At 55.5% G+C, this 27946-nt stretch overlaps 11 protein-coding genes across 11 annotated transcripts; 7 read left to right on the plus strand and 4 right to left on the minus strand.

Annotated features, from left to right (window-relative positions):
• Positions 1-185: 185 nt before the first annotated feature.
• On the minus strand, positions 186-1896 carry PG985_005302 (F-box domain- Skp2-like protein; the record flags this gene model as incomplete). The annotated part of the gene is made up of 2 exons (XM_066825071.1): positions 186-257; positions 313-1896. 2 exons carry the CDS (start codon positions 1894-1896, stop codon positions 186-188), a joined length of 1656 nt encoding a protein of 551 aa, XP_066688231.1.
• Positions 1897-2384: 488 nt separating this feature from the next.
• On the plus strand, positions 2385-4269 carry PG985_005303 (uncharacterized protein; the record flags this gene model as incomplete). The annotated part of the gene is made up of 2 exons (XM_066825072.1): positions 2385-3812; positions 3880-4269. 2 exons carry the CDS (start codon positions 2385-2387, stop codon positions 4267-4269), a joined length of 1818 nt encoding a protein of 605 aa, XP_066688232.1.
• A 746-nt stretch (positions 4270-5015) lies between these two features.
• PG985_005304 (uncharacterized protein) lies at positions 5016-8101 on the plus strand (the record flags this gene model as incomplete). The annotated part of the gene is made up of 5 exons (XM_066825073.1): positions 5016-5460; positions 5522-6631; positions 6819-7079; positions 7145-7167; positions 7826-8101. 5 exons carry the CDS (start codon positions 5016-5018, stop codon positions 8099-8101), a joined length of 2115 nt encoding a protein of 704 aa, XP_066688233.1.
• A 762-nt stretch (positions 8102-8863) lies between these two features.
• Positions 8864-9757, plus strand: PG985_005305 (uncharacterized protein; the record flags this gene model as incomplete). The annotated part of the gene is made up of 2 exons (XM_066825074.1): positions 8864-9281; positions 9378-9757. 2 exons carry the CDS (start codon positions 8864-8866, stop codon positions 9755-9757), a joined length of 798 nt encoding a protein of 265 aa, XP_066688234.1.
• A 660-nt stretch (positions 9758-10417) lies between these two features.
• Positions 10418-11488, plus strand: PG985_005306 (Exonuclease- RNase T/DNA polymerase III; the record flags this gene model as incomplete). The annotated part of the gene is made up of 1 exon (XM_066825075.1): positions 10418-11488. The coding sequence occupies one exon, from the start codon at positions 10418-10420 to the stop codon at positions 11486-11488; it is 1071 nt and encodes a 356-aa protein (XP_066688235.1).
• A 979-nt stretch (positions 11489-12467) lies between these two features.
• On the plus strand, positions 12468-14954 carry PG985_005307 (hsp72-like protein; the record flags this gene model as incomplete). The annotated part of the gene is made up of 1 exon (XM_066825076.1): positions 12468-14954. The coding sequence occupies one exon, from the start codon at positions 12468-12470 to the stop codon at positions 14952-14954; it is 2487 nt and encodes an 828-aa protein (XP_066688236.1).
• Positions 14955-15301: 347 nt separating this feature from the next.
• Positions 15302-16601, minus strand: PG985_005308 (uncharacterized protein; the record flags this gene model as incomplete). Its single annotated transcript, XM_066825077.1, has 3 exons — positions 15302-15486; positions 15561-16509; positions 16560-16601. 3 exons carry the CDS (start codon positions 16599-16601, stop codon positions 15302-15304), a joined length of 1176 nt encoding a protein of 391 aa, XP_066688237.1.
• A 929-nt stretch (positions 16602-17530) lies between these two features.
• Positions 17531-18669, minus strand: PG985_005309 (uncharacterized protein; the record flags this gene model as incomplete). The annotated part of the gene is made up of 2 exons (XM_066825078.1): positions 17531-18146; positions 18248-18669. The coding sequence occupies 2 exons, from the start codon at positions 18667-18669 to the stop codon at positions 17531-17533; spliced, it is 1038 nt and encodes a 345-aa protein (XP_066688238.1).
• Positions 18670-19413: 744 nt separating this feature from the next.
• PG985_005310 (uncharacterized protein) lies at positions 19414-21070 on the minus strand (the record flags this gene model as incomplete). Its single annotated transcript, XM_066825079.1, has 2 exons — positions 19414-20723; positions 20785-21070. The coding sequence occupies 2 exons, from the start codon at positions 21068-21070 to the stop codon at positions 19414-19416; spliced, it is 1596 nt and encodes a 531-aa protein (XP_066688239.1).
• Positions 21071-23618: 2548 nt separating this feature from the next.
• PG985_005311 (uncharacterized protein) lies at positions 23619-25005 on the plus strand (the record flags this gene model as incomplete). The annotated part of the gene is made up of 2 exons (XM_066825080.1): positions 23619-23749; positions 23856-25005. 2 exons carry the CDS (start codon positions 23619-23621, stop codon positions 25003-25005), a joined length of 1281 nt encoding a protein of 426 aa, XP_066688240.1.
• Positions 25006-26110: 1105 nt separating this feature from the next.
• On the plus strand, positions 26111-27758 carry PG985_005312 (pre-mRNA cleavage complex II protein Clp1; the record flags this gene model as incomplete). The annotated part of the gene is made up of 3 exons (XM_066825081.1): positions 26111-26143; positions 26237-27359; positions 27460-27758. 3 exons carry the CDS (start codon positions 26111-26113, stop codon positions 27756-27758), a joined length of 1455 nt encoding a protein of 484 aa, XP_066688241.1.
• Positions 27759-27946: the final 188 nt, after the last annotated feature.

A 27946-nucleotide genomic window follows, 5' to 3' on the forward strand; every position in this document is an offset into this window, starting at 1 on the left:
GTCTATAGATAATGCGCCAACGAGGTTCTTTCGGCAGCCTTGTTGGCTTGTTGGAACAATGAACCCAACAGCATGTCATGGCATTATGGTGACCACGCTTATTCAAGGCCATCACCACAACTACAGGATGTATTAAGCTAACCATTTTCCTGTGAAAAACCACCGCAATAAAAAGTAAAAAAATCCTAAGAACCCGAGGATGTAGGCGAAAAGATCCGCTCTTGGATGACCGTATAAGCGAGGTGCGATTGCCGGTACTGTAGCTTTCAAGAGTCTTGGATCACCGAGCTTCGCCTCCATTCTCCCCCTCACGACAGCAAAAGGACACTGCCTCTTGGCGTCTGGTGGGACATCGCTGATCCGATGATGCGCGTTCATGAGGTACGCCCGGTACCTCTCGTGTGTCTTCTCCTTCTCCGCGTCGTGCGCTGGCATCGCGTCTTCTCCTTGCACCATTGCGTGGCCTATGGCGCAACGCCACAGCGCAGTATGGTTCCACCTGTCCTCCCGCGTCCAAGGCCCCTCCGGCCTCCAAGGCCCCTCCTTGTACCGCAGGCGCGCTTTGTGCCTGTTGCGGATCGACCAGACCCAGAGGAAGACCGACTTGAGTAGTTCGGCGTTCCGGATGATGTTGTATGTATCATCCGTCGTCTCGGGCGTGACGACGGCCGCTTCGAGCATCCGCAGCAGCAGCGCCTCTTTCCTGCGCCCCTTGGACGTGCCGCATGTCGGTTCGGTACACCAGGTGAGGCCTTGGGCGTCGGCGCTGCGGTTGTCTCCCGTGTTCTCCCTCTGGGCCAGCCAGCGGGAGTCGGACGGCGAGGGGATGTGTGCCACGGGCCGCGAAACCACCAGGCCGAGGTCGGTGGCGGGCTCCGTCCCGTCCGAACGTGACCTCTGGTATCGCAGGTAGAAAGAAGCCTTGCAGATGCGGCAACCCCGAGGCATCCCTCCGTAATCCAGCAAACGCTTATAGGTCGATTTCGCCTGGCATCTTTCTACTTCCATTAGGCGATGTCTCCGGATTGTGTGGAACAGGTGACCCATGAACACGGGATCAGTGGTTCCAGTATGCGGGCATGCCTGGCCGAGACCGGACTGCTCAAGGCGCCTACGTATGGACAAAAGCGCCTCCTGGCTGCCAAAGTCCGGGTCGGATTCACGCTGCTGCGCCAACGGGAAATACGTCCGAAGGCGGCCAATGGACGGGTCAAACGCCGTATCACACTGGCCGCACGCGAAAGCGCCTGGCGAAAAGCACGCCTCGGTGTACTCGTCGAAATCGAAACGCTTGTGGGCGCAGACGCGAAAACGCGCGGTGCTTCCGATGCAGATCAGTCTTTGTTCGTCCTGCAGTGAGCCACGTGTGGGCATCTCCGGGAAATGGATGCGTGCGTGGAACTTTTGGCAGCCGGCGCAGTGGACTGGACGCATGGCGCGCTGTAGCTGCAGCCGGAACGGTTCGATGCGGCGCAAACGCTTGCAGACAGAGCAGAGAGTGTCACGCAGCAAGAGGCCCGCTATTTCGAACATGACATCGCCAGCGGGCGTGTAGATGTTGTGGCGTAGGTCGTGCGGCGGCATCCAAGACGGAGCCCCCGACAGAGCAGCCGGATCGAAATTCCATGGCGGCCCGTATTCTCTCGGTGCACTGAAGAGGTTTACCTTAACCTCACAAAGGCCGGGGGCGATCGGCCGGGTATCCGGGACGCCGGAGTAGTCCAGCGGCCGATATGGCGTCTTTTGCGGCCGAAGGCAGAAGGATGTCAGCGTTCGGTCGTAGCTCAGACGCCGGAAACGGCGACAGGTCCTGGCAAGGCAGTAGAAAGAGTCGATCGACAGACCCTGTAGGATATCGAGCAGTAGCTCGTCTGGAAGATCCATTAATTTGGCCATCATGGACAATGTCGATAACAGTGAGACGCACGAATCTTGCGGTTTGTTAATGGAATCGATAACAAGACGAAGTTCAAGCTGGGTACCAAGATACATTAATGATCACCTTGAAAAATATGTATATCATAGTTCGGAGATAACTCGCCACTACCATTAGAGTTACCCCGTCCTTTGGTACAACGAAGATTGATAACACCAAGACGCTATCTTCAAAGGGGGCTTTCCTTTTCGGAATTAGAACCAGAAGCTATGATAAGAGCTGATTTTTGTTTGGTTTTCTCGCAAGACAGCCGTGGATACGGCAATATCAAACTCTCGTAGCAAAACCGAGTGTATCATGGGACACCTTAAACTTCAAGCATATCATAGGTTTCTTGCGCAAACCCCTGTATCCGATAATTTATAAGCTTGCGCCCTTTCCAGTCGAAGCACCTCGCTTTGAAATAGAAAAAGAAAAGCGAACTAGACAATCCATGGGCATCAACACAATGGCCAGCCTGCAAGGTCTCCCAGACGAGCTGCTACTCGAAATACTGCAGCAACTTCCCATCGAGTCATTCTACTGCATCACAAAGACCTGTCGCGTTTTCAGACGCCTGAGGCATGATAACACCTTAAGCGAGTTCCACTATGATCCAGCACGGAGGCCTGAGCCTGACGCAAAGTGTTTGAGCACAGCGTCGATCGATAGGTATCAGTTTGACATGGGGATCTATGAGCCGCCAAAAGAACAGGTTCCTGCATGGCGAATCAAGAGAAACCAATGGGTCGAAACTGATATTTACTCGTCGTTCCGAGGGTTCATATCGGATACTGTGTTTTGGCCCATCTACGACTGGCAACAAAACGCCCAAATGGTGCCGTACGACCTTCGGACCGAAATCCACTTCGACAAGGATATGTATAAGACTATACATCTCCTGCTGCGAGACACCTTGTGTTGGCCGTGCTACGAGTTTCGATTCAGCCCAAGGTTTCGGGAGAACATGCAAACACTCATGAGCCCAGTACGCTGCGAGGGCTGCGGCATCTACCACCCCAGGATCCATTTTGGCGGACTTGACTATCTTGATAAATCCGTGAGGTCACAGCCCACTTGTGTCGGCCGCACCCGCCTCTTCAAAGTGTGCGAGCACGTGCGCTTAAACTGGAAAGAATACCAAAAAGCCTCTTGGTCTGGACATTTTGACTGCAAAGCCTGCAGGACGTCCTTCCGCTCGTTATCAGCGACCGTGACAACCCATATCGAGCTCCTGAAACGACCCCACACAGCGTTCGTCGTGGACGAAGATACAATTGGGTTGCTACGGAACCACATTGGGAGTCTCAAAGACGACGTTTGTCCGCACGTTGCCCTCAACGGAGCCGATTTCGTCGACTATCTCTTGTATAACATCCGAAGATGCTATGCAAGAGACGGCTCGTGGTCTTGCTCGAATACCACCGACATGCCGCTTCTGGACTACGGAGGAAAACCTTGGACATGCCGCTTATGTCGTACGGTAGCTTCCATCTGCCACACCGACTCGCCCGTCCACGGGATGGAGCATACGTCGCAGATGGAACTCGTCATATCAAGACCCGTCGTGCAATTCAGTCTACCCTCTGACGCGGCGTGGCTTGCGCAGGCGGAGCGAACGAAAGATAGCCGACCTGCGGACGCCCACAGAATCACGTGGTGTGAGGACTCGACCTGCGGTTCCTCCAAAGGCGGCCGGAAAGAGGCGCTGCTTATACGCATGCTGGAGATGGCTATGCGTATCCCCGAGCGACACAAGATCTACGGCATCTGCCCGATGGAGAGAAGCCAGTGGCTGCATCGCGTCTTCTGGTGGTTTTGGTCGGCGGCCGATCCCACGCTAAGCCTGGGGGAACAGGCAGAGTACAACACAGTGCACTTGGATCAACCAACCATCGTCAGTGTTGTTGTGCCCAACATGACCAACTCTGTTGAACGTTTACTTTTTGATTACGAACGCTTAGTTCTACAACGAGTCCGCCCCGGGCGGCTACGCCTTGCCCCAGGACGAATTGAGTGTCTGGCTTGCCCGTGCCCGCCCAGAAAGGTATCTGAAGAGTTTGCGCCCGCATATTCCGGAATACAGGAGGATGGCGGCTGCCGTGCGCTTGGCCGTTACTTTGGGAGATATTCGCTCGTCCAGCCCCGGACCCGTGATCCCGAACCTAGATCTATACGAGGCCTATCTGACAAGCGAGGGCCGGATCTACAAGTCTGACTGGGGTGCTTGGGGTAGGGCGTACAGGACGAAGATGATTGGAAAGCTACGAGGGATGCTCGGAATCCACTACCGCGTGCCCGTAGTCGGCGGGGAAATGGGTAGTGATAAGCCCAATGGTTCGACTGACAGCTAATTAGTCTGAGCTATAATAATCACTGTTCCTCAACCGCGAGCCTGCAAGCGACGAGAGGGCGGACAGCGCAGGATCCGATGCTACGGCCATTAGCTAATAGCCTTTATTTGTTTCATCTTCTTTTTATTTTATCTTTTTTTAAATAAAACCTTTACGCGAACCCTGCTTAATTAATAGGATAAGCGTTAAAATTTCGTGTTAGTTGACCCCTTTCTCTTCAAGGGCGGTGATGTGTTAACTGCCTACTTATTGAGTACACTGTCGCACTTTCCGGTTCAGGGCTCCGTTCTCAATTGGGATTTGTACGGGTGTGCACCCTTGACAGCTCACCGAAATACATGCAGATAGCCGGGGTGCAATGCAATGATTCGTCTAGCCGTCATGCCGTGCTGCCTGGAATGAGGCATTCTTGCATGGGTGGCGCAGTCTGGAACGTCAAAAGGACGGCTTAGGTGGGGCGCCTCGCTGTGGGATAAGCAGAAGCAACTCAGTCGGTGTATGTTGACAGCCTCCGTTGCTTACATCAAACTTGGGTTGGAGGGGTTCTGATCGAGTTGCCATCTAATATATATTTGGTCACTTGATTATAACTCGGTCATGGGCTGCCCCCTCGCTCTCAGTGCTAAGTAAATTTACATGCAACCTGTGGTCATTGAAACGCATACGCCCTTGAATTGACCATTTACTTCTCTCTTGGGTAACTGATCTGGGTCACTCTCTTTTATCATTGAGTACCTTAGACGACGATGATATGCGCTGCCTGTTCAAAAATCTTTGTTGGTCCATCCAGCCCTACGACAGCCCTAAGCGACCATCACCAGACAGCTTTGGAGCTCGAACAATCGGCAGCGGCAAGATGTGTCATTTGCTACTGGCTCTGGCAGGACTTCGTAACAGAGTGCGCCCGCCAAGGAAGCGGTGCTGCAAGCGGGGAGACCATGCCTAATTCAACGACAGTGTTCCAAAAGCGGCCTTTGCGATATCGATGCGACGCGCTGATCTTGGGTGATCCAGGCTCGCGTATCGTGATGCCTTTGGGAAGAGCCAGGAACTGGAAAGTTCTTGAGCTTGCCTTCAATTGCCCGTCAGATTTCATGGCGGGGAACACATTCAATTGGAGGAACAGTTCAATACAGGGTCACGCCCTAATGGCCGACAAGTTTGATTTCTTCGCTTTGCATGACGCGTCAGGTGAATGTTCCTGCGCTCGACTATCTATGGTGGCAATCGGCTTGCTGATCAATGTGTCCAGAGCTGCAGGAGTTCCTCGAAGGGGCGCCCAGTCGACAACAATCAATATCCCTCACGTCGCGCTTGCAGCTGGCTGGCCGATGGCTCCGAGAATGCATTGAATCTCATATTACATGCAGTCAGAGGAGGTCAGAAGCGCCAACGCGCTATCCAAAGCGTCTCTTGGACATAAGCGCAGAGGGAGTCGTCCGGTTGTGGACGACCCCAGAGGGCTTGATACCAGGACCACGACTACGATACGTGTCCCTTAGCCACTGCTGGGGCCCCACGAAGATCTACACCCTCAACACGGGCACCTACGAGGCGTTGTCAGACGGCTTGCCCGTATCAAAGCTACCGAAGACCTTCCAAGACGCCATTTATGTCGCGCGGTTTCTGGGCGTCCACAACATTTGGATTGATAGCCTTTGCATCTTCCAAGACTCCGTCGCAGACTGGGAGAGGGAATGTGTCACAATGCTCTACGTATACGAAAATGCCCTGTTCAACATAGCCGCTACAGCAGCAGACCGGGCCGACGCGGGATGTCTTCACCCTCGAAATTTGGACGTGACAGAACCTTGTATTGTCGACACCACGTGGGGCTCCGAATATGGCTCGCAGCAGCACGTCTACAACAGGTACCTCTTCATCAACACTCTGAGTAACGAACCGCTAGGGCACCGGGCATGGGTCGTCCAGGAGGTTCTGCTGGCTCCTCGCGTACTGTACCTCAGCCAAGAGCAGTTTTTCTGGGAGTGTCACGAGGTGATAGCTTGCGAGACGTATCCGGGTGGACTGCCTCCCATGATGCGCATGAACTGGAGCCGGGAGCCGCTCCTTTCTCGAGGCGGCGCCGATCGAGAAAAGGCGCAGAAGCTCTGGCAAAACATCGTCTTCCGATTCTCCACTTGTAAGCTCACCCGAGCATCCGACAAGCTTGTGGCCATCTACGGCATTGTCCAGCTCATGGAGCGTGTCTTGCAAGATTCGTGCATTGTGGGCATGTGGAGGAGCGCACTTCCCGCGCAACTGCTATGGCACAGTGGACAAGCCAACTTCCTGACGAAGCCCCCGACCTACCGTGCTCCATCATGGTCCTGGGCGAGTCTTGATGGACGCATCCACGCGGGTGGGTTCGAGCAAGCAGGGGTGCTGATAGAGATCCATGAAATAGTCGGCGACCCGTTCACCCGCGCTTTGGTTGACCAATCTATATGGATGAGACTTGAGGGGCACCTCTTCGGGATCAAAAGTGGTCTCTTGGGAACCCAAGGTGGACGGAGCAGCTTGTCCACGGCTTGAGCTGTTTGGCCTAGTTTGGGAAATTGATCGCGTTCGGTTTGACACTAGCGACGTCGCCGAGGGGATCGAAGGAATGGTGCCAATACTGTTGATTCAAGCTTTGCGCGTCGATAATCGACTGGGCCTTGCCGGTATCATGCTGCAGGCGCACGATGCACAGCATGGACAAGAGACTCAAAACGAAGATGACAAAGGCATATCGAGGTTTAGCCGCCTTGGCCTTGTGGATCTCATCGTTCGTGATCCTCGTACTTGGGAAGTAGCAGATGTTGATGGTTGGATATCAGCGCATGGCAAAACTCGTTCGATAATATTTATATAGTAACTGCGTTGCCCATAGGATCCAGTGTACCACTAACTACGGTATGTCGACTTTCGAATTCATGGTAAACCAGGCCCTTTATGTTTACGAACTTAATTATAACCTGGGCTAAATTAACTCTATCGACGGTATTAATATTGGCTTGGTCGGCATTCAGCTGCACGTTGCTGACAATGCCGCAGCGACGATCGGTGCCGTCGCATCAAATATATTAAGGCCCAGATCACCAAGAGAGCGGGGTTCGGCAGCCACAGGACTTGATAACAGGAAGGATATATACAAAAGCAAAAACATTTACTCAACATATCCTACATATAATTCTCTTATAGTATCGGGCTCTACGTCATGCAAGTTGATGGCAGCTGTGTGAAGTTTAGATCTACGACAAGTTTCAGGATCTCAGCCCAGCTGCCTGCTCAGCCGCACCGAGAGGAAAAGAAAAACACTCCAACGACGAACGAGAAGATGTGCTATATTGAGAATCATCAGTAGGCCTGTAGATAGTATCAAGTAATGAACTGCCTGTCTGGAATGCCTCAGGGTTTGTGAAGATGTGTATAATAAGGTCTGCAGTCACCACTCCGTATCATCAATCTTCACCTTCATCTCCATCAAGCAACACATACTAGCTCTGCTCTTCTACTTACATCTACAATCGTCTCAAATAAAGCCCACACACACACACACACACACACAAAGCCTCTCCAACAGATTCATCACTGGCCATCCACCATGTACTCTTCCATCAAGATCGTTTCCCTCCTTTTCCTTGCGGCCCTCGGCCTTGCCAGCCCTGTCCCCGACTCCCTTCGCCTCGACAACGGCCAAGAGACTGTCAACGCGGCACTTGGAACACGCGACCGCGGCGCCGTCCTCGATGCCCGAGGCAACTTGGATTGCAAGGGGCCCGCTTTCTGCGAGCCCCTCGGCGATAGCCGCGATGATGCCTTCCGCCAGATCAAACCTGGAAAGTGAGTCGTTATCCATCATTTCTTCCTTATCATAACATGGTACATATACTAACAAGAATGGCGATATGCCGCACCTACCTCACGGGGGTTAACAAGGGTGCGAGCGGTACCTGCAGCGGTACTTGCGGTGTATTCGTCAGCGGCAATCATTGCTCGGTTCTGGGCTCTCAGCTCCAGGTAAGCATATCTGATTCTCCACCCCCACATCGGCAGATGATTGATTGGACGCGACTGACGGTATTTGTTTCCCTCCCCCATAGTCATCCTACGAAGCCATTCGAAACCATTGGTGTTCGCACTGCGGCCGCGAGACCCTGGACAACGGTTACATGGTAAAGATCGACCGCGTCACTGGTTGCTAGATAGGGGTCGACTAGACACATGTATTTTTCCTGTCCATTCTTGTGGTATTCATGTTGGCGGCTATATAAGTGACGTCGTCGTGGTGGCGCATGTATTATGTAAGCGTTCACGGACGGATCCGGGGCTCTGATCTGTAGATCTGTGGGGTGGGGTCAACGGGAGCTTACTGTTTAAATTGGCGATCATTAACCCCGCGGGAATAACTGAGTCTATTAATATATCAACAGCACTTTCCCCGACACCCAACCAAGTAGCTACCCCTGATCAATGCCGTCCTGATTGATCAGCTTACAACTCGAAGATACCTTCTTCGGTCCAATTATCTATCCTCCCTCAATTGTTTTCTCTTTCAACCCGACATATCGCAGCACACCACAACTAAATAAGCCGGCACTTTCTTACAATGGCTGCCCAGATCCCTCAGGAATGGTTCGGCGAGAAACTGCGCGATGGTGCCGCGTCACCAGAGCAATGCACCACCCTGAGAGCATACTTTGACAGCATCATGTCCGTCGACGACGCGGCCAAGATCCTGACCCGACCGGTCCAACAGGCCGCGACCGCCGAGCAGGATCAAACCGAGGACGAGGTGGATGAGCTGTGCAACCTCTGGGCCATCGTCATCGACCTGATTATCGAATGGCAAGTCGCCCACCCGCAGATCCTGCGTCTCCTGGGCGCCATCACCCGGCTTCCCGCAGTGGACCGGACCGGCAAGGCGAGTCTGGGCACCTTCACCGACGACGCAGGCGTGTTGCGCGAGTACCAGCTCTGGGGGCATGTTCCTAAGTTTTGGAATATGCTGAGTGACTACTGGCACTGTAAGTCAATATCCTTTCGCGAGACCCTTCACCCCCTCCCTCCCTTTCTCTGACCCTGCTGCATCTTGTGAGCAAGTCAACTAATACCACTCGTAGCGTATGTCGCATGGAGGAACCAAGCTATCAAATCCCCACAAGACAGTGACATAACAGAAGAGAACGAGTGGACTTGCCTCAACGCGTTCGCCGCGCTCGCTCTGGTCGAGGATGGACCCTTCCAGGGCATGAAACTGTTGAACGATTGGGGTCGTCAAGCTCTCGACCTGGCCGCCCAGGGAGGGGCCGCCACTGCACCCGTCGATGTGCCCGTGGCGGCGTCTTGGCTCGTGCTGGCGGGCCCCGAACTACGGAGAACTCACAAACAGCAAGAAACACAATGGCGGCAGACGTTCGAGGATATTTCCAAGACGGAGGACCTTGCGCAACGGCTTCGCGATGATGCTACAGATATGGTGGCGAGACTTTCGGAGGATTAAGGAGATGATACCTGACAACAGCGATGGAAGTGGCTCGGGGCCGTGGGCGTCGATCAAAGAGTACATGTACATTATACCGGAGGCAAGCGGGTTGAAATGCAATGGTGAAAACCACACATGACACTTGAGATACGTGGTATTTACACATACTAACCTTGGCTCTTCATTCAGCTGCGTATGGGCATGATGATCTGGGTAAGTGACTTTCGAGGTGTATTCCTTCCTGGTTCAGTGTTTATTCCACGTTATCCCAGTGTCTTACGAGGGAAGAGGAACCGTTTATTCGAGAGATTTCCAATATTCCCTCTTGAGACATCTTGTTCCCTCCAAAAAGAGTAAGTGCTAACGCCGAGAGTCGATAGGGTGCATCTGGAGAACAATCAAATGCATCTTTATCAATGTTCAGGCACGGGTTGATGCATTGGGTTTATGGGGCTGTGGGGGGATCTGATTGGACGTCACAGGGTGTTACAACAGCTCAAGAGCGTGACTGTTGGTTGTACAGGCCTCCAACATGATGTGCGGGGAAGCGAGCGCGATCGAAATTCGTCTGCCGCCGTTTCCGCTGCTCCCAGCTCCCAGTTCCCAGTCTCTCTTCCCACCTTCCTCAGAATTTCCGGCTACCAAACTCATGAAACCTACTTAGGCCAAAGATCTACAATGACGGAAGACACAGCTACAGACACGCCTTACCAGTGTTTTCATTGTCCCAAACGTTTCAAGAAACCCCAAGACCTCGCGAATCACTCCCGCGCGAAGGGCCACCATCCGCAGCAGGCCGTCGTAGCAACTACTATGCAGCATGATCCTACCGGTTCCAACTTCTATCAAGGTCACCAGTACTCGCCAGATCTTTCAGCAGACCGTTCGACCATCTACCCACTCCTTCTAGAGCGATGCCATCCGCGCAGCCGCCTGGAGTCGGAGGGATACCCCCGACAGACAGAAGACGAGCTCGCCAACGGACCGACCCGACGGTTCTTCACGGCTCCGAACTCGCAGACAGCTCGGCTCGCAGTAGTATTGGACTGCGAAATGGCGGCTACAAGAGAATGCGAGCGTGAGCTGATCAGTATCTGCGCCCTGGACTTCCTGACGGGGGAAGTCTTGGTCAAGTCCCTGGTCAAACCCCCATTGCCGGTTGTACAGTGGAAAAGCGACATCCACGGCATTACTCCTACAGCCATGGCGGTGGCCCGCGCGAACGGCCAGACTCTGGACGGGCCGCAAGGGGCGCGGGCCGAGCTATGGAAGCACGTTGGCGAAGACACGGTCCTAGTCGGGCACGCACTAGGGCATGACCTAAACGCCCTTGGCATCGCGCACCAGAGGGTCGTGGACTCTTCCATTGTGACAGCCGAAGCCGTGTTTGGAAAGAGCAAGAAGCAATCTCGCCGCTGGGGCCTCGCTATGCTCTGTAAGGACCTCCTTGGACTTGCGATCCGGCGGGGGCGCGGTGTACACGACGACCTGGAAGACGCCTTGGCCGCGCGAGAACTGGTTCTATTGTGTTTGCGCCAGCCGGTAGCCCTTGCCGTCTGGGCCAATCAAGCTCGTTCCGCCAGGTCGCAAAGACAAACGAGGGGCAGAGGAGGTTTTCGGGGACGGGCCCGCAAGCAGAGGGCCCAGCCGCCGTCAGGGGACTATGATGATGAGGTTGAGGTTGTGAGATTCAGGGATGTGGTGGATTGGGACATGTGGCCCAAGTCGTCCCCGGACTGGTCGGACTAAGATGCGGAAACGGCTTTGTAATAGAATGTTACTTGTATCCTCATTAGTATTGATCCCCAATTGACCAAAAGAGACAACATCAACGAATAATAAGCGTACCAACGGCCACGGATTCAAGCTATCATCCCATTTGGCAATGTTTATCCCAGTGTGTCTGCAGTGCGTTATCCCTTTTCGAGTATTCAATTTGGCTGGTTGCTGCAAGCAACTGGGACATTCAAGAAGACAGTTCTGACAGCCCCCTGGCAAAACGGTGGCGTCAACCTTGGAGCAATAAAATGCACTGCCATCAGCCACCAAAAATGCAGTCCCACCCACCAAGATATCCAACACCACATCACCTTTTACTGCGCCTCGCCCAGCTCAGGCATTTCCTTACTGAATCCGGTCCGTGGGGGCCAAAACGTCCCAGAGCGCTTCAAAGTGCACTTTTTGGTCCGAGTTGCCCGTGAGGCTCCCGGGATACCACCCTACCCCTCACGAGAGGGATGTCGGCAGCTGACATGGAGGGTACGCCTTTCTACATGTATTCTCCCGCTCATTCCAGGGCTGAGAGGATAATGCAGGTCACGATATTGGCTGGTACGACATGCAGCATACCAATAAAAGGCACAGGGGACCCCACGTCGTAAGCATCGGGGGGTTTTGTTCTTTTTGATTCCACATATGCGAAGTCAGTCAGGCCGGCAGTTGGTGAGAGCCTTACAACGACCAGGCTACCACCAGATACCTCATTTCCAAACGTATAGCCTCATCTTCGTTTGGGAAATGCCAATCAACAATCACATTGTAGTACCTTTGCACCTTGCCGGTTTTGGTTCACTTGATTGGTAGACGCACGGATCGATCAGCCGTTCGACTGTTTGGCGAAACACCAAACGGAATAGGGGCGAACAGCCTTTTTGCATGAAACGGCTCCAGGCCAAGTTCAACAGTGCAAACAGGGCACGACGAGTTCCCAATCACCCCCAGCGCAAACATGGCCTCTGTGGGTGTCGGGATTGACATCGGCACCGCCAATACGCGAGTGGCCGTGTATCGCAATGACAAATACGAGATCATCCCCGACGAGGACGGCTCGCCGAGCATGCCGTCCTACGTGTCCTTCGGTGAGAAGCAGCGGTTCTTCGGGGCCGCCGCAAAACGCCAGGCCAACCGAAACCCGGAAAACACGGTCTTCAATGTGCTGCGACTACTAGGGAGAGACTTCCTCGACGTGGGGCTGCAGGACGACTTGAACTATCTGCCGTTCCGGGTGGTAGGCGACGACAAACCACTCATTCAAGTCCGCTATCTCGGCCAAGAGGTCCGGTTCACCCCAGAACAGGTCCTGGCCATGATCCTGTCCAAGGCCAAGCAAAACGCCGAGGCTTATCTCCACCAGACCGTCATGGAAGTCCAGATAAGCGTGCCCGCGGACTTTGGGATCCGGAAGTACGACGCCGTCCGCGACGCCGCCGCCATCGCCGGACTCGAGGTCCTCGAGCTGCTGCCCAGCCCGACCTGCGCGTCGTACGTCCTGGGGCTCGGACGGCCCGAAAAGGACCCGTACTCGTACGTCATCGCCGACGCGGGCGCGGGCGGTTTCAGCGCCGCCGTGATCACCTGCGACGAGGACGTCCACGAGGTCGCGTCCGTCGTGGGCGACACGGGGCTGGGCGGCGAGGACTTTCTCAAGAACCTGGTCTACCACTTCGTCGACCGGATCAGGGAGATGTGGAACAAGGACATCACCAAGAACAGGAAGGCCATCCAGCGGCTCCGGAGTGCCTGCGAGCAGGCCATCTGCGATCTGTCGTCTGCGCAGTCGACCAAGATCGACCTCGAAGCTCTGTTCGAGGGCCGTAACTTCTATCATCACTTCACCCGGCAGGACTTTGAGGTTTTCAGCGCGCAGCTGATAAAGAGGATGCGAGAGACACTCGACCAGGCCCTAGATGAGGCAAAGGTCACCAAGTCTGAGGTCAAGTACGTCTTCCCCCTCGGGGGCTGCTCGAGGATGCCCCAGGTTCGGAAGTTGCTGTCCGACTGCTTCAACGGCAGCGATCTCGACAGATTCCTCGACACGGAAGAAGCCCAAGTCTGCGGGCTCGCTGTCGGTGCATCCATCAAGACGGGCGACCAGTCGAACAGCCGAGCCAGTGAACCGCTCCTCTTATCCGCCCTCCCGAAGAGTTTAGGGGTCGGAACTTGGCGGACCGGGACCGAAGTGGGAAGTGTCAACAAGATATTGCTCAAGAATTCGATGATGATCAACAGGAAGGAATCGGTATTTTCCTTGTCCCTCACCGACTACGACCCAGCCGTGTCATACACGCCAAAGCAGGGCAAGACCAAACCCGCCGGTGGTGAGCTTTCACCCGGCATGCGAGTCATGGACTTTTACGAGGGCGAGGGATTGTTTGCCTCGAATAATGAGCGTGTGGGCACACTGTATCTCGATCCGATACTGCCGCCACCTGGGCCGGAGGTCATTAGCCTCAGAGTCAAACTGGATTCGAGAAGCGGTTTCCGAGTTAAGGCCAAGGTGACAGCACTCGAGACAGGCTCTGCTCACTCTGGAAAGAAGAATTCCATCTCGATGTTCCTGGGGGATCGGCTGCCCGACGAACGCCTCCAGCAGTTGATAACGGACGAGGCGAAGTACAGAAGAGCCGACGATGCAGAAGCCCAGCGGGTTGCTCAGCGTGTGGACCTGGACCGGCAGATTTCCAGCCTGTCGGAGATGCTTTCTTCCGACTATGCAGCGGTGGTGGAGAGAAAGCCCAACTTGCGGGAGACCCTCAACAGCATGAGGACCTGGTTGGAAGATAATGAAAATGCTCCACTGGCCGAGTACCGAACCAAACTGCAGATACTGACCAGTATCCAGTGGGATCTACAAGACAGAGGCACGCAATCGCACACCAGCCAGTCTACAGCCGACCCTGCACCTCCTTATCAGAAGGACCCGGATGCAACACCTCGGACGCCCAGCGGATCTCGCCTCTTGAGAAAGGAGATTCGGGAGATGATTTCTTGGCTGGATCAAGTCCGAGTCGACTTCGACCAAAAGAAGAAACGTCTCGAGGAGACGCTGGAAGGCTTGGCGGACAGCGATTCCGATCCGACCGACGATCCCGAACCTAAAGATCAGAGCCCAACTCACAAACGACCACCCAGTATGGATGCAGCCGAGAGGTTCGCGAGCCACTTCGACGGGTCCAAGAAGTCCTACACGGCCGCGGACTTGGACATGATCTCTGCCTATCTGCGGATGAAGGGCGAGAAGAAGCACAGCCAAAACCCTAAACTCTACACCGTGCTTCGATTGATCGGTGAACTGCACGTATTTGACCAATTTGTGGAACGTAGTATCTCAGACGACCTGATCCCTCGCCTGAGCTACGAGTCTTTGCCGCCATCCATCAACATGGAGATTGCGAGGAAGTTCATGGGTCGGCGCTCGGTAGTGATGGATGTTTAAGTGATTATTCGTCATCTTGGACCTCGATCTGGACTTCTTTCGCAGATGGCAAACCTTTCACCGCACGATTGAGATGATGACATTATGAGACATGAAAGCCGGGTGGATGAAAGTGGGGACAACACGGCATAATGATTGGCGACATGGCATAACCATGGCATAACTAGGGGCCTCTTGACGACTTCACGAAACGTTTCTTCTAATTTGACCTGTCAGACAGAATACTGGTAGGTAGCATTGGTCTTTCTATGAGAGATATTGTTGAGGAGTTGTATGAGAACAGACTGGTCCCGATTATCAGCCCTACCAGGTATGAATCAAAATTCAGAGCACATGTCGTACATTGCCTATTTAAGCTCGCCGGCCTGAAGAACCTGCTGGTTCTCGTGGCCCTGGAAGATCTCATCGCCTCCGGATTTGGAGTACTTCCCGATCGACCAGGTCTGGTCAGCCGCCGGTTCCCAACCCGTGCCGGACCAGATCTGCATCCGCACATCGTTCTCCTCATCGATGCCGAAGATGTACAAGAAGGCTGTGTATATTTAGTAGCTGAAATCGTGGTATGACAATGACATCGTCGCCGAGGGAGGAACAGAAGCAACTTACCGGTGTTGTTCTTAGCCACCAGCGCGGGCTCCGACACGAAGGGCCCCGCCAGCGTCCACCACTCCTCGGCCGACGGGTTCCACCGCCCGGCGTCGTAGTTCTTGATGCGTAGCTTGCCGTCGTCGAGGCTCTTGCCGACCGTGTCGACGTGGTCGGGCTTCCAGTGGACGACGCGCGGCGTGTCGGTGAACTCGCCGCCCAGGTTCTCCCACTTGTCGGGCGCGGGCCGGTACGACTGCCCGTCCCAGTAGAGGTGGTGCAGCGCGCCGTCCGAGGAGTCGATGCCCCAGAAGTCCATGCGGTCGGCGCCCCACGACGTGGCGAGCGGGTTGCCGATGAAGCCCGGGCCGCCCAGGTCCTCCCAGGCGGACCAGTCGCCGCCGGATTGGTAGTACTTGTGCATCAGGGACCCGTTGGCGGCGTGGCCGACGATGTCGAGGCGGCCCTCGCCCCAGGACACGACGGCGGGGTCGCTGAAGAACTCGCCGCCAAAGTCCTCCCACTTGTCGCCCGAGGGGTACCAGTCCTCGCCCGTCCAGGCCTTGTGGACGTAGGCGCCCTTCTTGGTCCGCCCCACGATGTCGAGGCGGTTCTCGCCCCAGGACCTGGAGGCCACGGCCTCGATGTGGTGGTGGTGGCCGCCTCCCAGGTCCTCGGCGCCCTTCCACGAGGGGCCCCACTCGCCGCCGCCAAAATACTTGTGCATGACGTTGCCGCCCGAGGCGTTGACGTAGACGACGTCGAGGCGGCCCTCGCCCCACGACGTCACCGAGGGGCAGCCCTTGGCCTGCGAGGGGAGGTACTCGAACTCGCCGGCGGGCTGCCAGTCGTGGCCGGTGTAGAACTTGTGCCAGATGGACGCGTCCTCGGCGACGCCGAACAGGTCGACGCGGGGGTCGGACCAGGACACCGCCGTAAGGCAGGGGTCGTCCGTCATGGCCGCAGCGAGCTGGGATAATCATTAGATGGATGTGATAGGGGGTTTGGGTGTGGACCTACAGCTACGGTCTGGATCAAAGCGGCGAGCTTGCGGTAGATCATTTTCATTGCTTTGCTGGTCGAAACTCTGCCTGCCAATTATGGGACGAAATCTAGAGGGAGCTTCTTGACCCGCCCGAGCAGACGTCGGCCTTTATGTGTTTGTCGGTATCCGTAGATCTGCGATTAACAAAACGCCATTGCGATCATCTTGATGCATCTCCCTGCCGTGGTGGGGTTGGTCCGAGACATTGGCTGGGTGACGCCATTATCTTGGTCCTAACCATCCCTGACCCCAGAGCAGTAGCCCAGAGCACAGTAGCGCTACGGGTACCGCTACGGGGGCATGTCCTAAATTGGGCTGCAGCTGGCCAATGACGGTTCTAGGTCTGTAAAACATGGCGCGCAGCATGTGCCGACAAGAAGCAAAACGATTTACTTTCAGTGCAAGTACGGCCGGCACGCAATTCTCCCAGCTAGCCACCAAAGGCCTCTTGTACAGTCGAAGCAGGCGGGCGACGCAACCCGAGTTTAGGTGGGACGATGATCTGAGACACTCTCGGCCCCAGCCGCAGCTCGCTATGCCCAGTAGCCTTTTGGCATGGACAGGGGCCTGCAGCTACGTGCCGTCTGAGACCGGGTTGTCGGGGTCGAATGACATGGAATACCGAATGCGCCTACGGTTTACACGATGGCCGGCTAGCTATGCATCACGCAAGCCATGGATTGACTTCTGAGTTGTGGCACTGCTTGATTGGCGAGGTATCCCTGCCGGCGTCTAGCCTACATCTGCAGCCATTCGCATTGGAAACCCAATGTCTCGAAATAGCAACGCCAAAGTTGCCTCGCACAGCAGCAGATCGTCTTTGCTAATTCCAAGGCAGCTAACTCAGATCTACGATCGAATATATGCAAGTCTGAAACCCTCTTCCCTACATACAATACAGTGTTTGCCACTTCCTCAATCATCCGAAGCTGCTGGCTGCCGTCCTTCACTCCTCCACGTCGTCCTCGGCCTGCAAGCTATGCACCACCCCCGCCGCCGCCGTGGAGCCCATGTAAATCGCCGCCAGCACCGACTTGAGCAGGGCGGCGCAGTCCCCCACCGCGAGCACGCCCTCCACGCTCGTCGTCGGGAACGGCGAGGCGACCTTGACGAAGCCGCCCCGGGGTTCCAGCTCGAGCCCCAGCTGCGCGGCAAAGGGGCCCGCCTGCTCCGTGTCGGGCGCGTGCAGCAGGAAGCCTTCGCGGACGATGGTGCCGTCTTCGAGGGTGACGAGCAGGCCGTGATGGGCGTCACCCTCGTCAGATACCGAAGTCGGAGCCGCTGCTGAGGATACGACTGATTCAGGCTTCGTCGGGTCTTTGGCCAGCGACGCTATCTTCCGATCTTCTACACGGAACTTCTTGGTCGACTTGAGGGCTTCGCGAATCTGCACGCCGACTTGGGGGTTCCCGTTGGTGTAGACCGTGACCTGGTCTGCGAGCCGGGCTGCCATTCGCGCCACCCCTGAGCCCATCTTGGGGTTAGTCAAGGCGCCCGTGGCGAGAAGGCCAGCCGAGGGGCGACCGCGCTCCTCGTAGCCATGGCAGAAGGCACAGTGGAAGCTGTTTTACCGACAGGGTCAGCAAGTGTGTAATTTTAAACCGGCCTGAGAAAAGTGATGACGATGCGCATGAGTGAGGAGGAGGAGAAATGCTTGACTTACATTCTGCGACCCCACAGCTCATCATACCCAGGTATATCAGCCGGCATGATATCCCGAACCCCAGAAGCCACAATAACGCGACGCCCGCGATACCTGTTCCCGCTGGTGTCTACAGCCTCGAACAGAAGTGGCTTGCCGTCGCCGCCCACCTTCGCGACCCGCGCGATCTCGCAGTCCACAAAGCGAATCGTGTCGTACCGCGCGAGGATCTGCTCCCGCGACACGGCGCGGAACTCGGCCGGGTCCCTGTGGTCCCAGCCGGGCACGTTGTGCATGTGGCGCGCGCGCTCGTTGCGGAAGCGGGACGAGCTGAAGACGACGGCCGTGTGCAGCTGGCGGGCCAGTCCCGCCGCGGCGCTGAGACCCGCGGGGCCGGCGCCGAGGATGAGGACGTCGGCGACGTTGGCAGGGTTGGTGGACATTTTGTTCTGTGGGTTTGGAATAGGAGTCTGATCGATACGTAGAATGGACGGGGGATGTTGGATAGATAGATTTAGAGCTAGAAGGTCAGTATTGTGTGCGGGAATGGTCTCATCAGGAAATCAAGTCCTCGTGCTTCTCTTTAAATGAAGATGTAAACGCTTCGTCGAGACGCGCCGGAGACATACCTCGGAGACATGCCCATGCCTTGGGTCAAGTTGTGCGTAACATGTCCAGCAGCCAACCGAAATATTCTCGCAGGGTGCTGATCCTCGTCATCCTACACCAGCCCCTAGCCAAAAACACTCGCATATTCTGCTCACATCATGTAGTACCCACATACACACTATTAAAATCGGCAAGTTCTCACACATTCCGTGACTTGTCCCACGAACCGCGACCGATGAAAGATGAATCATCTTGATTCATTCGCTAGGATATGGATTATGGGCTCCATCTCAAAAGGCTCCGTAAAGTGTCCGAGATGATGATGTGGACCGGTCGGGGTGTGGGCCGGCGCCCTTTGCCCTTGTACGATAATCTGGAGTCGCGGACCCTCCCGTTATCCTTGCACATCCGGGGTTGCTGCGGAGCTCTGAACTCCCACTTCGCATACAATAAGGATGGTTTCAAGTGGTCATCAATTCATCGCTTCATCATATCTATGTAGGTATCTGAAGTCGTGTCTCATGTCTCGTGAACGGCAAGTCACATCCCTTATCTCAATCGCGCCAATCGAAGCTATTTCAGCCCTCCAAGTCATCCTCCGCCATCTTAGCCGGGTCTTCGTGACCAACATTCGGCTGCGAGACTGAGGGAGCAGGTCTCTCATTGAGCACCGGATCCTTCCAATTGACCATCAGGCTCTGGGGAAGTAGGGTGTCGAAGCTGGTGCGGACCTCCTTGCATTCCTTGATGAAGCGGAACCCGCCGATATTGAGCTCACATACGACCAGCTCCATCTTCATGCCCGGCGTCAGTTTGCCCAGAAGATCGTCGTCGAGGATGAAGTTCTCGGTGGGCTGGTGGACGTCGTCAACTTCCTCGGGTCGGGGGACGTTGCTCCAGGCGTGATCGATGATGGTGTGTCGGAGCAGGACAATTCCAGTGGGCGTGATCTTACCACCCAGGTCCTGCTCCTTGAGCATCTCCTCGTTGTGAGTCTTGGTGCGCTTCTTGGGTCGGTGGGTCGAGACTACCTGGTAGGCCTGCGTCTTGGTGCTGACAACGCGCATCTCGCGCGGCTCCGTCTCGTAGATGGTCTGCTTCAGCTTTTCGTCCTTGATTTTCTCCATGAGGTTAAAGCGGAAGATGGCCAGTTGCAGATGAGCGTCGAGCTCCTCGGGGTTGTAGCGCATGTCGACTCCCGCCCACTCGGATGCTTTCTTGTCCTCCGGGGTCTCACTTGCAGGCTTCTCCGGCTCATAGGCCTTGAAGATTCCGCCGTCGCAGAACAGGAAGCGGGCGGCAGTGTTGAACGAGTCAGGAAGGGCTGCGTAGAGATCATAGGTGTTGCGCAGCTCGTCGGGCGCAATGTCGCAGATGAGCTGAGCGGCCTTGATGTTGTCCGTGTATTCAGGGCACACATCGTGGTGGAGGACGTAGTTCAGGAAGTTGTGGATGATGCGTCCCGCCTCGCGGGTATCGGTCTCGGGATCGACCTGCGTGAAGCACTCGGGGATGAAGCGCGAGAGAAAACCCTTGACCACGCCCTCAAAGTCGACGACCCAGCCCTCGGCGAACTTGGGGTGGTAGAACTTGGCGCTGTGGGCGCCGGTCTGGATGAAGTCGGTGGCGGTCATCAGGCGGATCTCGTCCGTGGTGGCCTCGCGGATGGCATCGGCATCCATGCCGCCAAACTGGCGCTGGGTGGCCTGGATCCCGCCAAAGAAGAGGTACTTGTCGAAGATGTGGCCGTTGCGCGTCGCTACCTTACGCTTCTGGCGGTAGCGCTGGATGCAGTCCTCGATGCGCTGCTCGAACGGGATCTCGGCCGCATACAGGTGCTTCTCCTCCGAGGCTTCGGCGGGAGTCGTCGGGGTGTCGCAGAAGTTCTCTTTGGATGGGTTAGCTTTCAAAATCGTAAGAGAGAGTGTGGTTGTTCCAGAGGGACCTACCCTCGAATCCAGTGATGTGTCTTCGCTTCTTGCCAGTCTTCTTGTTGCGCTTCTTCTTCTTGGGCTTGCCATCCTCCAAGGCCAGGTCGGCGACACTGGCAGTGGCACCGTCCACGTCAGGGTCAGCTTCAGCAACTGCGTCGGTCGCTTCATCGCCGATGCTGGAAGGCTGCTCAGTTTGGCCGCTCTTGCTGTCCACAGAATGGACCTGGGAATTATTGGGTGAGGTGGTGGATTTCATAGCAGCCTCTTCTGCACCGTCGCCGACGACGGTCTGATCAGCCATTTTGCTTAACGCGACCGTGCAGTAAGTGTGTTGGGATATTTTGGTGGATGGTGGTTGTTGAAGTCGGCGATGTGCCCAAGGTTGGTGGAAGTGAAGGAGCAGTGAAACTGAAGGTGACGCGATGCAGCGAACCCTTCTTGCCTTCCAATGGAAAAACTGCAGTTGGCAGTGAGCAACGCAGATGCAGGCAGATGCTCTCGCTCAATTTTACTTATTGCCCTACCAGAAAATGGCATTGAAGCGAAATGCTCTATGGAGAGCACTTCAAGTTGAATACAAACCGCCGTTTGCTGGAAGAGGGCCCTCACTTTGCCAGCAAGCAACCTAACCTACAAAGCAGCCAGCAGCAGTGCCAATTTCTTCCAGCTGCGTTCAGTTTGCTTGGATCATAAATTGGACCTACCTGTAACCGCTGTGTCTTGTCGCTGTAATTGATGCTCATGCCAAATAACATCCAACATACATACTTATGGATTCTTTTCGTTGTTTGAAGATTTGCTTACCATCTACAAACACTGGCTTGTCATTTCAACCTCACCTTGAGATGAGGGTGGAAACAGGCCCCAATGCTTGGCAATTTCAACCACAAAAGGTAAGTAATGAACGCTGTATTGCCACCTCTCGATTTAATGATGAAGAAAATGGTATTATTTCAGTTCGTCTTTCTTCGAATGTCTTTCTTCGATTGGAAGCGGCCAAGTTGAATGGCCATGTTAGATGGGAGATATCCCCAACATCCAACTGCCATGGGCCAGATGACCGATGCATGTCTCAAATGTTCCAACACATCCCGTCGGGTGTCAGCACGTGCCAGCGGATTCTTTCATGTTATTTGCGACTCTTGCATCGATTGATTGATTCGATGAGGTGGCCAGATTGAACACGGGGTAGTGGGTTACTGATGCTTGTCAGATGCCCTCTACGAGATGACCTGCATCTGAATGATCGGGAAAGTGCGTGATGAGGCAAGATGGATATCGAGAAAGCATGCATGAGGCATGTTTCTCCTCGACCAGTGTGGCACATGGATTTCCAACGCAGATGCAACTGAGCAAATAGGAGGAATGCTGATGAGTGTGGCTCATTGCCCGAACTCTAGGCCAGAGCTAACATTAGTGGGTAGGGGTCCGCTAAACCATCGCCCTTCAGTGGGTAAGGCAGATTCTGGACGGGTGGCCTCAGTGGCTGAGCCGACGGAAACGCGCTGAAAGTCCGCCACACAGCAGGCGTTGGGCGCTACGAGACAGGCAGCAGAGCATTTGAACAGTGCTTCCAGAAGCGTCAGGGCGTGCCGTGTAAGCCGGCCGGACCGCAGCAAGACCACGTCGCCGTCAGACGTCACAGCCAGCACCAGTCAGCGGGCGGATTTCTGGGCAAAGCAGCGGCAGCAGCAGCGGGCAGCAGATCTTGGCCATTACAGTAACATGATGATAAGCCAGCGCCGGTGGGACTGGCGTTGAACCAATGAAAGTGCCCGTGCGGGAACGTGTAACGAGATACCAACTCGAGATTAATTGCCTGTCGTCTGTAGACGATGTACAGATTGTTCCAGTTTCAGTTGCCGGATGCTGTTTAATCCCAAGCCCCAACAGTTAGTCGGCTCTCTCTCCCGGTAATGCTGTTTGTCTGCGTCGCACCCGCCATGAAACCCATTAAATCTATCTGACATGCAGGAAAACACGGACTTTCTGCATGGACCCTGATGGCAAAGGGGGCACTGACCTGGGCCAAGGAAAGAAAGCAGGGGCCAATATGTCGGGGAACAGGTAATAAATTGTAGGAAAAAATTAAGCCTAACCGATGACGGCAGCGGTCTTGCCCCTTGGAGCCCTACGTACTTACTGCTGCTTCTTCTCTCTCACTCTCTCATCTCGCCCTCTCTAACTAAAGCTTTAGCGCTCTCTGTCTCCCTGATCCAACTTCTTCAAGTGACTGATTCCTTGTACCTTTTTCGAGTCCCCTATTATTGGACGGAACAACCTGTTTATGGCTGGCTGCGCCCTTCGTCACCCCTCCCACTTCCACTCCCGCGTCTGATCCCTTTCATTCGATTTGATCCTGTGCTTTTCCCGCCCGCCCTGCTCCTTTGTATTGTAACCTTACCTTGACCAACCTTACTCATACCTCCATACGGGCATACACCTACCTATTCTTCTTATTTGTAGTCGAACCGCACCCCCTCCTTTACGTGCGCGTTGGGAACTATTCTTTATTTTATTTTTTTCCATTTCCATTGACCATTCTCGAGTGCCGTTACATTGCCTTCAAGTTAGACAGGGTTTACCCAGGAAAGCCTGCCTATTCACCTGCATTGTCATCACATGTTGTCGTGGCTGTTGTGTTTTCATTCTTTGTGCGCGGCCGTACAAGCGCCGAACCTACTATTGATCCATTGATTGCCCGAAAAACGAAACGAAACCACCGAGGAATAAATAAACCTTGACACTCCGCCAACACATTCGGGTTAGAGGAGGAAAACCAGACCGAGTAAACCTGTCGAACAGGATCGCAAAACCTCAGTTACGTTCATCTAATGGGTACCACCAACATGAGTGCCGGATCGCCCAAGAAACTGTCCACGTCCGCGACCTTTCCTCCCCCCAAGCGCGGATTGAGTCGCGAGCGAGACATGCCCAAGCAATCGGACTTGGTTGACTACAACTACGCCGTCGCCGGACAGTAAGGATCCCTCTCTTCGCTTGCCCTTGCGCATATCGCCCGGGCTCAATGCGCGCTGCGCTGCTGCGCTTCATTTTCTGGAGGTACTGACAATTGGCGCAAACAGTGCGGGTACATTGTGCGATGCCGACGGCGAGCTTTTCATCAAGCCCTGCACCGCGCCCGAAATCAACTTCTACGAGTCGGCGCATGCGCTGCACCCCGACTTTGCCGAATGGATGCCCTTGTACCTGGGCAGTCTTGCCTTGACCGAGAACACGACCGACGAAATGATTCACGCAGCGATCCCCGGCATCGTCGAACAGGCCGACATTCCTACCCCCATCAAGGAAGAGATCCAGTCGCATCTCCACCTCGACGAGCGCCCCGTACCCCCGGCCTTGCTCCAGCGCTCGGCGACAATGGGCGCCGCTCCCCTGGTCGCACCAGCACCCGGCGAGAAACCGTCTTGGGTCCCGAATAAGAGCCGGAAGATCACGACGGATCGCGCCGTGGTGCTGGAGAACGCCAGCTTCGGCTACAAGAAGCCCAACATCATGGACGCCAAGCTGGGCCTGCGCCTCTGGGCCGACGACGCCCCCGCCGAGAAGCAGGCGCGCTTCGACGAGATCGCCATGGAGACGACGCACAAGCACAACGGGTTCCGTGTCGCCGGCATGCGGGTGTACAAAGGTTCCGAGGACCCGTCCGACCTGGACGAGGAAGGGTACCGCATCTACGACAAGTGGTGGGGTCGCAAGACGGTCAATGACGACAACCTCCTCAGCAGCCTGAAGCAGTTCATCTTCAACAAGCCCGCGGGCATCGACGAGGAACTCGGCAAGATTGTCGCGGGCGCCTTCGCCACCGATTTGCGCCGGGTCCAAGAGGTCCTCGAGGCCCACGAGAGCCGCATGTACTCGGCCAGTCTGCTGTTCGTCTTCGAGGGCGACGGCGCGGCCCTGCGCGCGGCCATTGAGGAGACGAGCGCGAGCGCCCAGGCGTCCGTCAATGCTGGTATCCGGGTGGACAGCGGCATCGGCATGGATGAGGTCGGATCCAACAAGGTCTATGTCAGCCTCGACGAGGCCGACGGTGGCGAATCGGGCGGCGACGAATCGGACGAGTCGGAAGACTACTCGAGCATGCCGCACATTTACAGCCTGAAACTGATCGACTTCGCCCACGCGAAGTGGGTGCCGGGGCAAGGACCCGACGAGAACATTCTGCTCGGGGTCAGAAGCTTGGTGAAGCTATTCGAGGATATGTCCCTGTAGCGGACTGCCTACCCACACGTAGGGAAACGATAAGGAGGGGAGAGTACGGGACAACGGAACACGGGGGGCCAGCTGGATGGAGCGGCGTGTACGATGCGATGATGATATCCTACAGCATATGGCGCTTTTGCATGTGCATTTTCTTAGAGGTTCGTGGTAGGGATGCATGGATCTTCTACTTCATCTTCATAAGTCCACACAACGGCGTACCGGACGGGGAACAAGGGCCCTCATTTTCTCAGTTTCAGACCTAAAAAGCAATATATACAAATACCTTCCTCTGTTGCATATATCACAATCCAAGGAACGTCTTGGTTACTACTTGGATTCTCTCTTATAATAGGTGCTGGTTTCACTAAGTATTGAAATATAGCAATTGTATCCGCGACTCAGCAAGTCGATCGTGCAGTGGAAAAAGCAATACCTTGCAGCACTCCGGTTACTTGACCAGTACGCAATTCATTTCGAGTAGGAGCTATGTCGCTTGGGCGCCTGTAAGCCGCCTGCCGCCTGTGACAATGCCACTAAAACGCCCGGAACCCCCACCTGCCACCTAATGATTCTGCCCCACCAAGGCTGTGAGGCTGAGACCTGACCCATCAATCAATTGAACGAGGTTGCACCCTCAGTCATAACCATCCATCATTCTTTCCCGCATCTTTCCAGCCTCCGTTATGTTAATGTCAGGAGTTGGCGCGTCGACAGCAATCAATCGCATTGAATCACTGCTGAAGTTTTCTGCGGTCTCGTAGGTAGCCAGTCTAGTCCTCCAGGTGTACGAATCGACTACACAGTGTCTGTCTTCAAGGAAGTCGCAATCCATCCATGTTGATTCCGTGTCGCTCTGTCTGCGTTGCTGCCACCCAAACCCACCACGCTCCCGCGCGAGAATAAACCTGACTGGTCATTACAGTGGTGGTCGTTCATCCCACTGTCATAAATTGATCTGGACTAGGTGGAATAATCGAGTAATCAAGACAGCCCGGTACTGGTCCGGTTTATTCCTGCGAACCAGCAAAAAAATCACGATTGTTGTGAGGCGCATCGCGTAGTAGTTACACACATTCTCTAGTCCTGCAGTCATCAATCTTTGGTCACCGCCGCCATGTCAATTCCCGGCTTAGGTCATATCGCTCCGGTAAGCTCAGCTCTCACTTACTCTCCCAACATCCTTTCCATCGCCCCGAAAATCTCTGCTGCAGGTCATATTTACGAGCAAGCATGACAACAGGCGCCCCCTCCAGGCTCAACCGCGGCCGCTGCCGCCCTAGTCGAAACCACGACCGTCAAGCTCCAGCCCTTCTGGGAATACCGATTCGAAGTCCCTGCCTCGACCACCCTCACCGTGCGCCTAGTTAACGGCACCGCCGAGAAGGACGGCACCGAGCTCGCGCCCAACACTCCCTACGTATTCACCCGCATCAAGTCCAAGATCAACACCTGGCAGACGTGTGAGCTCGAGATCACGTCGCCCAATCCGGACGGCTACCATGCCTACACTTCTACGCCCAGTAGCCCCGAGGGCACCAGCCTGGTCTCGTACCTGAACCTCCACTCCAAGCTCGAAGCCTCGCGCGCCCAAGTCCAGCGAAGCATCGCCGCGGCGGGGGAGAACAACATCAGCGCGGCCGGCATGGGCCCGCGCATTCTGGTCTGCGGGCCCGCCTACAGCGGCAAGACGAGCCTGGTCAAGATGCTGACGGCCTGGGCGACGCGCAGAGGCAACCAGCCCATGGTCATCAACACCGACCCGACGCACGGCATGCTGTCGCTGCCCGGCACGCTGAGCGCCGCCGTCTTCGCCACCATCATGGACATCACGACCGAGTGGGGAGGCACGCCGAGCTCCGGCCCCACGGCCATCCCCGTCAAGCTGCCGCTGGCCTACCTGTACGGCCTGCGCTCGCCCGAGGAGAACCCCAAGCTGTACCGGGCCCTGATCAGCCGGCTGGCGGCCGCGACGACGAGCCGGTTGGCCGAGGACCCCGACGTCCGCCGGTCGGGCATGGTCATCGACACGGGCGACCTGAGCGCCACCAACGCGACGCGCCACGAGGCGCTCGCCCACGTCGTCTCCGAGTTCTCGGTCAACATCGTGGTGGTGCTGGGCTCGGACCGCATCACGGCCGACCTGATGCGGCGGTTCGCGGGCCAGAAGACGACGCTGGGCGAGGACATTGCTGTCGTGGGCCTTGACCGGAGCGGCGGCGCCGTCGAGCGCGATGCGGCTTTCATGCAGAGCGTGACCGAGGCTATCATCAAGGAGTACTTCTTCGGAGATGTGCGGAGGAACTTGAGCCCGCATACGCAGCAGGTGCCCTTCGATGCCGTGACTATATGGAAAGTTGTCGAAGGTATGTTTGCTCTATTAACCTCGTCAGGGGCCCTCCCTCGTGGACTATGATATATAACTTCTTGCTACTCGATGATAACAAATGCCCCCTTCCTCCCTAGACCCCACCAACGCTTCGTCGGACGATGATTTCTACGACCCCGCGGCATCCGAGTCGAGCCTCGAAAAGGTGGAGCCCTCGCTGGCCATGTCCTCGTGTATTCTGGCCGTTGTTTACGCCGGCGTCCACGACGATCCGGACACGATCCGCGACGCCAACATCATGGGCTACGTGTGGGTCGCGGGCGTCGACGAGGCCAAGAGGAAGCTCAAGTTGACGGCGCCGGTGCCGACGCGGCTGGGTGACCGGCCGATGGTGTTTGGGAACTATCCGGAGCCGGTCATTGGGTTGACTGGTTAGAAGCACTACGATGGAATAGCAGGATAATACTTAGTGAGAGGTAGTCACATCCCGAAGTCAACTGAATATCATACCATTGTCACCATATGCGAATTAAGCGACTTCTGTTGTTTGTTCCTTCCTGTTCAAGTGTTTATTCCACGTTATCCTACCTGGTATATATTCCTTACTGTATCAGATTCTTTCCG

This window comes from Apiospora marii (assembly GCF_038362585.1).
Source record: "Apiospora marii strain CBS 49790 chromosome Unknown utg000003l_segment0_segment0, whole genome shotgun sequence".
NCBI classification, from domain to species: Eukaryota; Fungi; Ascomycota; class Sordariomycetes; order Amphisphaeriales; family Apiosporaceae; genus Apiospora; species Apiospora marii.